The 13,447-nt window shown below is 39.4% G+C and overlaps 1 protein-coding gene across 1 annotated transcript in view; it reads left to right on the forward strand.

Moving 5' to 3' along the window:
• Nucleotides 1-13,447, forward strand: part of LOC149023237 (RING-finger, DEAD-like helicase, PHD and SNF2 domain-containing protein) — an 82,553-nt gene that overhangs the window by 34,068 nt on the left and 35,038 nt on the right. Inside the window, exons 11-13 of the mRNA XM_089143790.1 lie at nucleotides 4,101-4,267; nucleotides 5,582-5,798; nucleotides 5,893-6,099. Coding sequence (XP_088999916.1) covers nucleotides 4,101-4,267; nucleotides 5,582-5,798; nucleotides 5,893-6,099 — 591 coding nt within the window. The remainder of the gene's footprint in view (nucleotides 1-4,100; nucleotides 4,268-5,581; nucleotides 5,799-5,892; nucleotides 6,100-13,447) is intronic.

Here is a 13,447-nt window from a genome sequence, read left to right on the forward strand (position 1 = left end):
TCACTTTTCCACAAAACCCTTTTGTTTTCTTTCCTTTCCTTCTCCCTCACCCCACTACACATTGGGCCCACATGTTTTTTTTTCCCACCCCACCTTTGCAAACAAACTCAGCCTAAGTAGAGTAGAAGTTTGTTAGTTAGTTCAGAGTCCCAAGTGTCCTTCCTTCTATATAAGGGGTTATATTAAGGCTCCATACCTTGTATTGAAACTCAGACTACATTAATATAAATTACAAAGCATTGAAGGAGAATTGGAGGTCATCGGTTCCAAGGAGGATCCCCATGGCTGAGTGCTTGTGTTTTCTGCAGATTTCTTCAATCTTCTTCGACTTCTATAACCTGCGGCAGCCTTCTAACCTTCCTCTAGCTTGAGTGAACCAGTCAACTCCCCTGACCCCTGCGCAAATCACCCCCACCCCTCTCCTTCAACTTGGGGCAGCTTAGAGATTTTCCAATTTCAAAATCCATCGAGTGCAAGACCTCCCCACATCAAGTAAGCTAACTCCAAGCCCCATCCCGGCATACCGTACTCTCTCCCCCTCCCTACCCCATCTGCAGCCCCCTATCCCCTTCCTTCTTCTTTCTTAAGGCTGCCACACCCCTTTCCCATCTAAAACCCAAGAAACCCCTACCACTAGGATTGCATCCCTCCACTCTCTCTTTTCTTATCTCTAAAACCCATTGCAGCCCCTTCATTTGAATTTGCAGAATTTTCTGTAATTCATCTTCTTCCTTGAAACCAAGTGCAGAATTTCAAAGAAGAAATCAAAGAAAGAAACAATGAAAGATCAAGAAAGGCAAGAAAGAAGGAAGAAGGATTCAAGAATCATTCAAGAAACTAGGACAGCCCTTATCTTTGCTCAATTCTTCCCTAAACTTTTCCTGGACCCTACCGCAAGCTTCCCAACCCTTTTCCTTGAGCCGCAAGCCTTACAACATCTACGCTATCCCCATCCCATCTGAATTCATCCCACAGCTGAATTGCTATTTTATCAAATTAACCCAACACATAGATTAGTGTTGAGCCCTAATTTTTCCATGTCCTTCCCCAAACTCCAACTCCTTCAGTCCCATCCCATCATGGGTATTATTTGGGTAGTTAAAACCCTATATTTCCTCAATTCTATCCCATTTTGGTATTGTTGAAACCCTAACTTTCCCAATTCCCTCCCATAACCAATTCTTCTCAGTTCGTGAGTTATTATGATTTAAACAATGCCTCCAAGGTTTGGTTATTTGATAGCTGATTCTGAAAGAGAGGATCCTGTATTTGTATAGGCTTTGCTGCTCTTCCTGTTTTGTAGGACTCCTGCGATAGCTCATATATATGGGAAATGTTGTCCTGAGTCTCCTGACCAGAATATAGGACATCCAAATATTCCCATAGAATTCAACATTTCTCCTAAAATATGGGCATCCACTGTCTCCCAATTAGGGTCTATAGTATCAAGTTTTGTGGTCAAGTGATCCTGTTGTCCTCTCCCAAGAATTATTACTCCTAACAATTTTTCCCCACTGATGGAATTACTAGCCCCTATAAGCTTATGTACAGTTAAGCCAATTGGAGGAAGAGGATAACACCTTGGTCATAGTATTTTTATTTTCAGTCTTAGCTTCAGCCATCACAGATTTTTCAGAAAAATAATCCAACTCAGGAATCTGCCCTTGCAAGTCAGAGCCAGAAATTGAACAGAAAAATTGAACCAGAAGTTGAACCATACAATACAAATCAAAATAGCAGAATGGAACCAAGAACTTTAAACCAACATGCACCGGCAGAACCAAACTTTGAACTATTCAGATAACAAAATCGACAAGAACAGAGTTGATTTGATACAATAGTTATGGGAACACAAGAAAGAGGCCCATCAAGAGCCATAATGGGGTGGGGCCTAATACTTCCAGGCCCATGTGCCATAATTTTGTGCTTTTATTTATTTATTTATTTATTTATTTTTCTTTCTTTTTTCCCTTTTGGTTGTTCATTCCAGTTGGGATTCTAATCTGAATTTCAAGAGGCCCAATTAAGTTTTTATCTAGTAGAGTTAGTTAAGTTGGATTAGGAAGTTTCTTACCTTAGTTATCTAGTTGGGTGAGGAACTTAAGTTGAAGTCAGTTAGGATTAGAGTTTCATTTTGTTTTACAGTCTTGTAAAGGCTATAAATTCTCAAGCCTCTCACAGAATTTTTCAGTTTTGAATGAATAAAGATAATTGAGAGTTTACAGCCAAGGAGGTTTGGTAGGGTTCCTTTGAGAGGGACCCTGCTTTAGTGTAAATTACTGCTTTCAGTTGTTTTTCAATAGCTCCAGCAGTCCCGGCTTTTTGTCTCAGCTTTCAAGCATCGTTTACAGCAAGGAACAGCATGCATACATTCTGCAGAATTCAGACCCAAGCCTCTTCAGGTATTTCCAGCCTTCCCTGCCCATCGCAACTCCTCCCTCCATTCCTGTTTCTGCGCAACACAGAAACCCCCATCCCAGGCCATTACAGACCTCTTAGGACCCCTTCCTCTTCTGTTCAGACCTGTAACCCCTCCCCCCACCCTCATAATGATCCCTCTGGAATCATTCCCTCACCTCTCCAGCCCTTCTATGCCCCCCCTAAAACCCTCCTTCTCTCTCGGGTGCTCTGTTTTGGCAGAAAAACAGAAAATAAAAGAAAGACAGAAAAGAAGAAAAGAAAACGGAAAAAAGAAAGAAAAAAAAAAGGGAAACAGAGAGGAAAGATAGAAAAAGAGAAGGCAAGAAGGCAAGAAGAGAGAGAACTTGGGAAGGATCTCAAAGATCCTCCCAAGAATTTTCCATGACCTACCAAATTTCCCAAAAACCCTAGAGTTGCCCTAGATTCAACCATTCCTACTTCCCACCCTCCTTGGTCTACATCAGATAGGTTATGTAGAATAGCAGAAATTTCTACGAGTTTTGAACATGTACAACTTCTAGATCATGGTTTTAGCAGATCAATCGATACTAAAGAGGACATTCAATTGATACTCCAATTGGTCAATCGAAGCTTCAAACGGAGGGGGAGACCCCATATTATACCAGCATCTCATGGTCATTTTCAATGAAAATTGCTGTCAGTACCACTCATGAAACAGGGAGTCAATGTAGCCCAATAGAGTGGATCTTGATTGAGACCGACCTGCTCTGAGAAAGCGGTTGAATAGGAGCTATGACCAAGCCCTCGGGCAACTCAACTTCTACGTGCCTTACCCTCCTTATCTATGTGATCAGGTTTGGCGGTCAACCACAATAGGTCATTCAAATCTCCAAGGAATCTTTTGTAACAGTGCAGAAACGTAGTACTTACCTCTCAGAGAGCAAGACCAGAAGCAGTGCAACCATTCTTCCGTCCAAACGGAAGCTTTAAGAGCTTCTTTATTTCATTAGTTATTCAAAACAGAGTTGCAGCGTCAGGTGCTGTTGCCCCTTCAGACGAAACCTAAAAGCCCCTCAAACTTGCTGCGATGACCCCCCCTAAGAGTTGCAGGTATGTTTGTGAACCTTAATAGCTTGGATTGAAGGTAATCTAGAGCACCTGCTGCTCTTATACCGCATAAACTAGAGAGCGGATAAAGAAGAAAGACAGAATGGCAAGAGGAAGAAGAAGACCAGAGAAGAGGCTAGGAGGCCTTACTTATCATATAAGCCTCCTTCAGCCAAAATGTTTATTTATAGAACAGCAGCAATTACATCTAGCGTAGATAATCAAACAAAAATGGAAACCATATGCTAGATAACTAAGGAACTTGGACTCTGGAGTTAAGAGGCAGCACCAACTCGAGATCCTTTCTATTTTGCCCTATTTTCCAAGTACCCTTCTAACAGATCAGAACTAACTGAAGTTTTGCTATTTCCAGTTTTCAATGACTGGTGATTAATTTTTGAAACTACCAATTTATAGTTGGGGGGATGAATTTTCTTTTTTAGGTTTCAATATTGCTGCAGTGTGTTCTTAAGTCATGCAGATTCTTTCACTTGCGTGAAATGTTTGAGATATACTTTTACTAGTCCTTTATGATTTCATCATGAGGCAATTTTTTTTCTTCATATTTTACTCTTCATTTGATGTGTATATTTGACTTTGTATTTTTGAAGGTTTGTAACTTACTAAATACCAGAAAAGATCATGATACATGTTGGTGGTTAGAAGCCCTTCTGCATATTGAGCAGAACAAGGACTCCTCGAATGAGTTAATTGGAAAAGTTAGTGAAGCTGTCTGTAGGACTTTAAATGCCTCAAAATCCTCGAGAATTCCTTTAAGGTTTGTTATAGTTGTGGTTTTCTTTTTTACAGTACTTGGATCATCTGTATATGTAACCGTCTATATATTTACATTTGTAAGCTCTTTCCATTACCAGCTAGGGAAGAAAAGGGTATTACTTAGAGGGATGATACTCAAGGAACTAATGTGGGTCTTTTCAAGGACAGATGGGTTTTCATGTGATGAAATTTAATCCATGCTCCAAAGACAATGAAAAAAGGAAGCGGTAATGAGGACTTATGATCCTGGAGGCATGAATAGGAAAACCAACAATATGAATATTTTAAAAGCTCAATCAAATTATTCAAATCAATACAGCATATCCCAGAGACTTGACTTTACCAAGCATGCACTTTGGGACTTTCCTAAGAGATTGATAACCCTGCTGAATCTTCTGTGTGCAGAATATGGCATTTGAAACATTTTATTTTCTTGGTTGGATTCCTTGATCATATATCGTTTGTTGCTACTCGAGAGAAAAAGAAAAAAAAAAGTATACTGATCTGTGAAATTGGATTGAAAATTTCATGATTTCTGTCGGAAAGAAGAAAACCTCATGCTGCGATATTTTCAGACCAGAGAGGTATCAACATCAAGAGGACAGGCTCAGTGCAAAATTATGACCTTCTAATCATGGGTTCAAGTCTGAATAAGCCTCTCCATAAAGCAGGGCTAAGGCTGCACACATCATGACCTCCCTTAACCTGCTCTTGTGGGAACCTTGTGTACTAGCTACCGGGCGCACGATTTTATAGAGATATCAGCATCTGAAAATACCAACTTATTTGAGGAGAGTATTAAAACATGTGATACCATAATGATTCTTGGTTACTGGCCCACAAAAGTATGCTGATATCTTTTCATACACCCGTTATATTTATTGCAGTGCTCATGGATTATCATTTTCAACCATTGGAACATGTGAAAATTTGTTGAGTGAAATTCAATTTTCCTCTCTGAAGTCTGTACGTGTTCCTCCATTGCGCTTCATGCCTTTAAGACTTGTGTGGTCATGGTTGTTTCGTGGTGCTCAGTATTAAAAGTATCAACACAGTAGATACACTTAATAATGCCTTCTCGGCTGCGTGGCAATGAAAATGTTAAACCCCATGAAGGTTAAGGAACTGCTGAAAGAAAAGTTTTTTAGTTTTTTTTTTGGGGGGGGGGGGGGAGAGGGGAGCTTAAGTATTCAAACCATATGTTTAGCATGAAAACTTCATGAGACCCTTTTTCTTCAAGCTCAATTCTAATCAAATTTTAGCTTATAATGTAATTTAATGTTGCCGATGTGTTTATTTGGCTTACATAATGCAGGTTTCGAAGCATAAGTGGATTAAAATATGTAATCCAGTCTGGTCTAGAGTCGTTGGAAACTTCTAGAGAAAAGTTAATTGAACGACTCCTTGAAATTGACCAGACAATGGATAACCCAAGAGATGAGGATATTGAACATATGAGATACTGTCCGAACTGTCAAGAAAATGGCAATGGTCCTGTATGTGTGCTCTGTGAACTTGATGAGCTATTTCAGGTGTGCTTATCTTCTTTCATAACCAAAATGTTTTGCCATTAACTGGGATATTTTCATGTTTTCTTTGACTTTACTTCTGCCACTCTTTCTCCAGGTCTACGGGGCAAGGCTCTTTCGTCCTTCAAAAGGAAATGATGGAGGGCAGATTGTGTCTGCTGAAGAGGCAGTAGACATGCAAAAGAGAAGATCTGAACTGAATCGTTTCTATAAGGCCTTGTCTCATCCCAGTAAGGATTCAGTTTCCTCCACAGCTGGGGATGTAGAGAATAAAAAGAAGAGGGATGTCGGGGAAAAAGTAGTAGTGAGTTACTTGGAGCACATGCTTCCTCCACCCACCCCCCACCCCCACCCCCACCCCCACCCCTGCGGCCCCTCTTTTTCCTAAAAATTTAATTCCACGCAAGGATCCTTAATTACCTGTTCATTACTGGAACAAGCAGCTTATGGATGGTATCATAAACTTCGTTAGTGTTAAATCTGTTCTGGCTTGAATGAATGAATGGTGTCGGTTTGTGAAAATTGTGTCTCAATTAAAGCTTTGAAATACCTTAGCTGGTTATATCTTACTTATGGAGGCCTCGGAGAAGTTTTATAATTATACTATTTTGATAGGGATTGCCATTCGTCCTAAGTATCCATTGGTAATTGCTCCGAAGTGTTCTTGAGTTGGAAGTCTGTTGAATTTTTGGAAATTCATAACTGAATTCTAGTTTTGAAAGCAAGATCACCTTGAACATACCAATGCTGTACAGGTTGGGTTTGATTTAGCTAGAATGCCCATTGTCACTGAAATTCAGGGTTAGATTCTACAATACGTTTGTAGCTTCTGAGATAAGAATTGGCATCTGACTCTCTCAGACATGTCTCAGATTGGAGGTCAAATTCTACTATCTGAAGAAGTGTTGACTTTCCTATTGGATGCTTCGACATGCACTTATGTCACCATTTAGAACTCTGTGCACTTGTTGCCCTGTAAGTGTTAGGGTTTATTGATCTAATCTAATAACCCAACATAACATACTGCTAGATATTGTGCAAAACTAGCGTTATGACACCCATCATATAATTAAACAAGGAGTTTTTCATTTTCTGGATGCACCAGGGGGTCATCCTTGCCAAGTTAACCTGATTGGATGACATTAACTGTATTTTCTCTTCTGTTTCTTTGTATGCTATGTTAATCTTCTGAAGAATTTTGTGATAGGCTTTTTGCGTGTGTGTTACAGTGATGCCTATTGCCCAGGCAGAAGTAGTGGTTTAGTGGTGGGTTTTAGTAGTATTGCCTGTTAGTATTTTGTATTGAGGGTCGTTTAGGATTTAGTTTTTGTTACTGATGTAGAATTGGCAGCATATACAAGGAAGAGAAAAGCCCAATGGTCAAGCTCATCAAAGCTTAAGGATATGATCCAAAACAGCCCATGGCTTGCATGGGCTAGGACTATTGTAGTGGGATAAAATGAGCCCATGGTTTCATGGGCTTGGATTACTTTAGTGGGAGAATATCAGCCCACTATTTTGAACTAAGCCCAAGTCTAGCTTTGAAAAGTCAACAAAAGGAGCTAGTAGGTGGTGTTGGTTAGTGGTGGGGTATAGTAGGTGGATGTTTCTATTATTGTTTTGACTAGTGTTGTTGGGTAGTAGTAGGATGTTTCCATTAATGTTTGTAGTAGGTTGTGTTAGCTAGTGGTTGGATGTTTCCATTAATGTTTGTCTCTTTAGAATGCTATATAAAGAGACTTATGTAAGTGGTGAAGATACAACTTATGAATTGAAATCAAATTGCTTGCTAGCATTCTTTCCTCTTTGGAGAACCCTTGTGTTTGATCAAGGTAGGTTGGTGTTCGATCCAATTGATCCACCTTACGGTGTGAAGCCCGGGTGTTACATGTTACATTGTTATTGTCACTTTATTCATTATAGTTCTGTTCCTATTTGAAGATCTATTCAGCCCGTTATAATACCATTCTAGTTTCAGCCCTCGTTCCCATCTAAACTCTGTTTCACCTTAAGTCCATCAAATTTGAACTTGATTCCCTGTAAAAGGTCCTATTTGGCTACTGTTTTGATCATTCAAATACAGTACTACATTAGTTACTTTATTGCCTTACATTGTATTCCTTCTTTTACTTTTCACTTCCATTAGTAATACATGTAGTTCTGTATATTATGTTAGTGAAGTAGTACGACTGTGGCTCAGAACTCTCTAAGCCACAAAATTCCACCATCATATTCTTCCGAGGTTTCTCAGAGGTTTTGGTAGATATTTTGGATTTTGTTATTTATTTTAGTGATACTTGTGTAAGCAGATTTGTGATCTTGGTACGATGTGTAGGAAGACTTTTAATTTGTTTTAAATTGTTAAAGAGTCTTAGTACAATTGTTCGCTTATTGAAGTTTGCTTATTCCATCATTTATATATGCTTGTAATCAACATGTTAAGCATGGAATAGAATGAAGTTAATTGAAAAGTTGAGCTTTTGTGCATGTGCACTCTTCTTCACTCCCCTCCCTCTCTTTTTCTTGCCTGTGCGGTTTTTTCTCTCTTCTGCTGCAACTCCAATTCTTCTCAGGTGGGACACTTCTCCTTTCCTTCTTCAATTTTGCTATCCTCCGTTACTTGGCATTGGAGTATAAAACTGGGGAAGTATCTCTGGGATCCTTCACCTTCTCTGTCTCTCTACCCTGCTATTTTCTTCTTCTTAACAGCAATGTGTTCCATACAAGATCAGTCTTTGATTTAACTGACAAAAACCCAGATCTAAGGCTAAGGGTATTGAGGTCAATTCCCTAGATTAAGGGTTGCCCAGGAAATTCCAGGAAAGAAGAATGAAAACCCTAGGGATTGGAGGGTGTTTTCACACCCTGAAATTCTGCTACAGTGTGAACAGGGATTTTAGCGGCAATCAGGAATTAGGGTTTGAGAAGGTTCGGCTAGTGTGGAAGAGCGCCTGGCCTTGCTGGTTCTGTCAGAACTGATTCCTCTTGATGTTCTGCCACTCAGAATAGAATTTGATTGATCTGGACTTAGAACTTAAAACAGAATCAGATTTTAGAAATTTAGAAATTCTGCAGACATCTCAAGGAAGAGGAGGAAGTGCAGGATTTTTCTAGGTCATGGTTGGGGAAAATAACCCAAGGAAAACAGCCAAGGGCTAGGTGCGATCCTAGGGGAAGAGGAAGATGCCTAAAAGGGGCTGGGGAATATGGATTAACAGGGGGTGCGGGGGCTGCTGCTATCACAGGAGAGAAGGGAAAGGGGAGGGGTAGGACTTCGCTGAAATAGAAGGGGAAGGGGGAGGGAGTAATTGTGACAGGGTTGGGTGAGTTCCTAGGGCTGTGCAAGAGGGGAAAGGGCAGGGAAGCCTATGGTGGAAGGGAAAGGGGCTTCTAGGGTTGTGCAGGAGAGGGGAAGGGTGGGGAAGGGCTGCCAATAAGAGGGGAGGCAGGGAAGGGGTGGGGGAAGCTGCTGTACTTGGTTGCTGTGATTGAATGCTTGAATGCTTGATTGCTGGAAGAATGCAATTGAGGCTTGAATGCAGGAAATCTGAATACTCTCAAATTGACAACTGCAGGGTCCCTCCTCAAAGGAACCCTGCCTCCACGTTGGCAATAAACACTCAAATTCTTTATTCAATCAAAACTGATATTTACAATGAACTAAGAATCCCACCTCTTGACCAAAAACCTTTGGATTGGAATCTAATTAATAAAATGAATTGGACTCTAGGTGGGGTTTCCTTATAGATTAGGATCCCACCTTATTACATGGACTCTATTAATTAAAAGAACACATGCTATATTAGTCTTTAAGTTAACTTAGATAAGCACATGCTAATTAAAAACCTAGGACTCAACCGAACAACGTTGAATGAAAACAGAATTATCTAAACCAATCCAAACTGAACCTAACTTAGGTATTTTAACTCAAATAAAATTCTGAAATTTTTTGGAAATAATTCCAGAATTAAAAAGGGGGCAAAATGCCCAAAATATCCCCCAAATAAGGGTTTGGCCAGGTTGTGGTGGCTTCTTGGAGCCATATTGGGGCCCCTCTTGAGGTTTTGACCAGGGGGTCCTGGTGTTCACATCATTTACTCAAAGAGGCCTTTTCTTTTTCTTAGAGGCGGGGAATTGACGTAGCACGACTTGCGATGGAACATAGGTTTTCTCCAGCCATACGCTACATCTAATGAAGCCCATTATGCCGGCCAACCGTGACCCACCTTTTGGCCTAGTCAACTTAATTGCCATCAAGATTGCTGATTCAAAGGCTGATTATTTTGTAGAGTTGCAAGCTGATGTTGAAATAGCATTGACCTTGTCAATTGATACCAAGAAAACAAAATTTGGATGAATACCAATAACTAATACTGATAGATAAAGATCGAAATAGAGAGTTTCATGGTCCAAAGTCAACAACAACAAAAAAAATAAGCCTTGTCCCAACTAAATGGGGTCGGCTACATGGATTCTTGCCTTCTAGTCAGTTTTGTTCAAGGTCATGCTAGATACAAGGCCTAAGCTATGCATATCCTTTCTCACCACTTCTCTTAAGGTTATCTTAGGTCTACCCTTAGCTCTTCTAGTTTCTTCAATCTAGATTATATCACTCCGTACAGGGGCATTTATAGGTCTCTGTTGAACGTGGCAATGCCACCTCAAACGACTTTCTTGAAGCTTATCACTTATGGGAGCAACTACCAAACCAACTCTAATATGATCATTCCTTATCTTATCCATCCTAGTTTTGCCACTCATCCATTTTAGCATCCTCATTTCTGCCACACTGAGTTTATCTATATGATTCTTTTTAACAGCCCAATACTCTTCACCGTACATCATAGCTGGTCGAACAACGGTCCTATAAAATTTTCCTAAGCTTTAATGGAATTCGCCGATCACACAAGACCCCGGACGCACCTCTCCACTTCATCCACCCTATTTTAATTCTTTGGGAAACATCATCCTCTAAATCACCTCTTTTACTTATGATTGAACCTAGGTACTTAAAACAATCATTCTGAGGAATCTCTTATCGTCAAGTATCACCACCTCATCGTCTGTTCAATTATGACTAAAGTTACAAACTAAATATTCTGTCTTTGTTCTACTTAGTTTAAAGCCTTTTGATTCCAAAGCTACATTCCATGATTTTAATTTGGTATTAATCCCCACTTGAGTCTCGTCAATCAACACAATATCATCAGCAAAAAGCATACACCAGGGGACCTCATCTTGAATGTCTTTGGTTAATTCATCCATTACAAGTGCAAATAGATATGGGCTTAAAGTTGATCCTTGATATAGTGCAATTGTAATTGAGAATTCATTACTTTGTCCCCCCACTGTTCTTACACTTGTCACCGAAATATCATACATATCCTTAACTATATCTACATATTTACTTGCAACACTTCTTTTCTCTAGTACTTGCCAAATTAAGGCTCTAGGGATTCTTTCATAAGCTTTTTCTAGGTCAATAAATATCATATGAAGGTCTTTCCTACATTCTCTATACCTTTCCATAAGTCTCCTAATTAGGTAAATAATTTAGCTTCCGTTGTAGATCTTCCCGGCATTAAACCCAAATTGGTTCTCCGTAATTGTAGTTAAGTGTCTCAAACGGGTTTCAATTATTCTCTTCCTTAATTTCATAGTATGGCTCATCAATTTCATGGTCCAAAGTCTAAGTTTGAAAATTCAACCGTTGAGTTTGGATACTAGAGAACATCCTCTTTGTTGGGGAATCTTGGATTCTTGGTAGGGCATTTGGTATCATAGTTCAAGAACTCAAAACTGAGGGCCTTCTTGCTCTCTCAAAATATTGATTTGACTTGAGATCTCGACAAGATTTCACTGAGTTGTGAAAGTTTTGTTCTTCAACTCAAGGCTCCAATTCAAGGGGTATTAGGGGTCATTTAGAAGTTCAGAACATTAGGCAAGAAGATTTGGGGTATGGATAATTCAACTGACTTTTGCTGAAGATCAGGTTGAATGAGTAAATATATTCTTGGGAGAAGATAAGAAATCATGTAAGAAAGGGAAGAAATTGCATGATTGGGGGGGGGGGTGCTATGTCATTGTACCTCACTGGTAGCAAGTAAAAAAGAACTCAAAATTTAATTCATCAATTCATTTCTCAACTAAGCAATTCCACATACATTTATAGCCACATTGGCTGACATTGTTTCAAACGCAAATTAGCACTCAAAATTAGAATTTGACTCCAAAATAGACTTCTGTGCAAGGAAGCAAATGCCTAACCTAGTCCTTAACCTATTAAATAACCCAAATTGACTAGGAAATTGAATTAATAATGTAATACATGTTAACAAAATTAATAAAATAAATCTCGTTCCCCTATTTTCTGCCGATACTTTAGGCCCATCCAAGTGGCCATTTACAAATTAATCCTAAGGAATCAAAGGCCAAACACATATCTGACCAATCTTAGGCTTTTAAGCATAAATGCCCAATTTGATGATGATTCTGCCTCAACTCTCTCGGTGTTGAGAAAAATTCGACCATGAGTTTTGCAAAATATAAGGATGAGTTTGGTGTGGTGAATGTCCACCTTCAGTCCAAAAGAATACTCTGACATCTCACATGTGTTTATAATGTATTCTTTGAGATGAGGAGTTTTATCGTCAAAAGTTTTAGGTGGAACCACGAATTCTGTGTTCAATCTCTAAACTAATTTCAACTGTGAATGGCAAATTCATAGAGTCCTCAGTGCAAGTAACCTGCTCTTTAAGTGCTTGAGGCTCTAACTGCGCCTCTTCAGAAACATCTTGAACACCAATGATTTCTTGTAGGGTGTCTTAAGCTTGCAAATTTTAAACACTTGAATTAGAAGCTCTTGTTGTAGTTTGTGCTTCGATTCTCCTCATGATTCCAAGGATTTCTGTGAGAATGTTACTGGTCTCTTCAATAAACTTGTCAAATTTGACTTCATTCTTCTAATCATTACCTCAATTCCATCAAATCTAGTCTCAACCTCAGTATCGTTCTTCTTTTGAGTCTTAGTCAATTCCTTGAATAGCCATGTGGTTCAGTGTTGGTAATGTGACCACATGACATGGTTAGTCCCACACAACTTCGAAAAAGGGAGGGGGATGAGATAGGAAAGGAGTAAAATGTTCCCCAACTTGGATTTGGTACCACTTGATGTAGCCTTAAGTTGAAGAGGTTCTACTAGGGTCAACTTTCCAAGATCTTAACTCGAAAGGTAAGGGCTTAGGGTTATAAGATTTTGCGAAATTTAATTGTGATACATAAGAACATTAGTTATAGTAGTTGGATAATCTTGGAGAGATTTAGAGAATGGGGTACATAGATGGATGAGGCAGGTTCTTGAGATATGGGATTAAAAGTTATTGGAATGGTTAATGGTATATAGGATGATCCTAAATTTTGGAACAATTCTAATGGTCAAAGTGGTGTAGATCTAAGTTGGAAATTTGCATTTTCTGGGGAGTGTAAAAATTCAGGAAAGGGGTTTAGATCCTTGGATTTTGGCTGGTATTGTGATCATTTGATGTATACTCTTGATTGGCAGAAGGGGATGATAGATATAGGCTATGTTTTCATTTCTAATGATTCCAATGGGAAGCTGGAGATAGGTTTTGATGGTAGGGTTTAGGGAAAAT

This window comes from Hakea prostrata, chromosome 2 (assembly GCF_041222555.1).
Source record: "Hakea prostrata isolate BN-2017 chromosome 2, UWA_Hpros_2, whole genome shotgun sequence".
Classification (NCBI taxonomy): Eukaryota; Viridiplantae; Streptophyta; class Magnoliopsida; order Proteales; family Proteaceae; genus Hakea; species Hakea prostrata.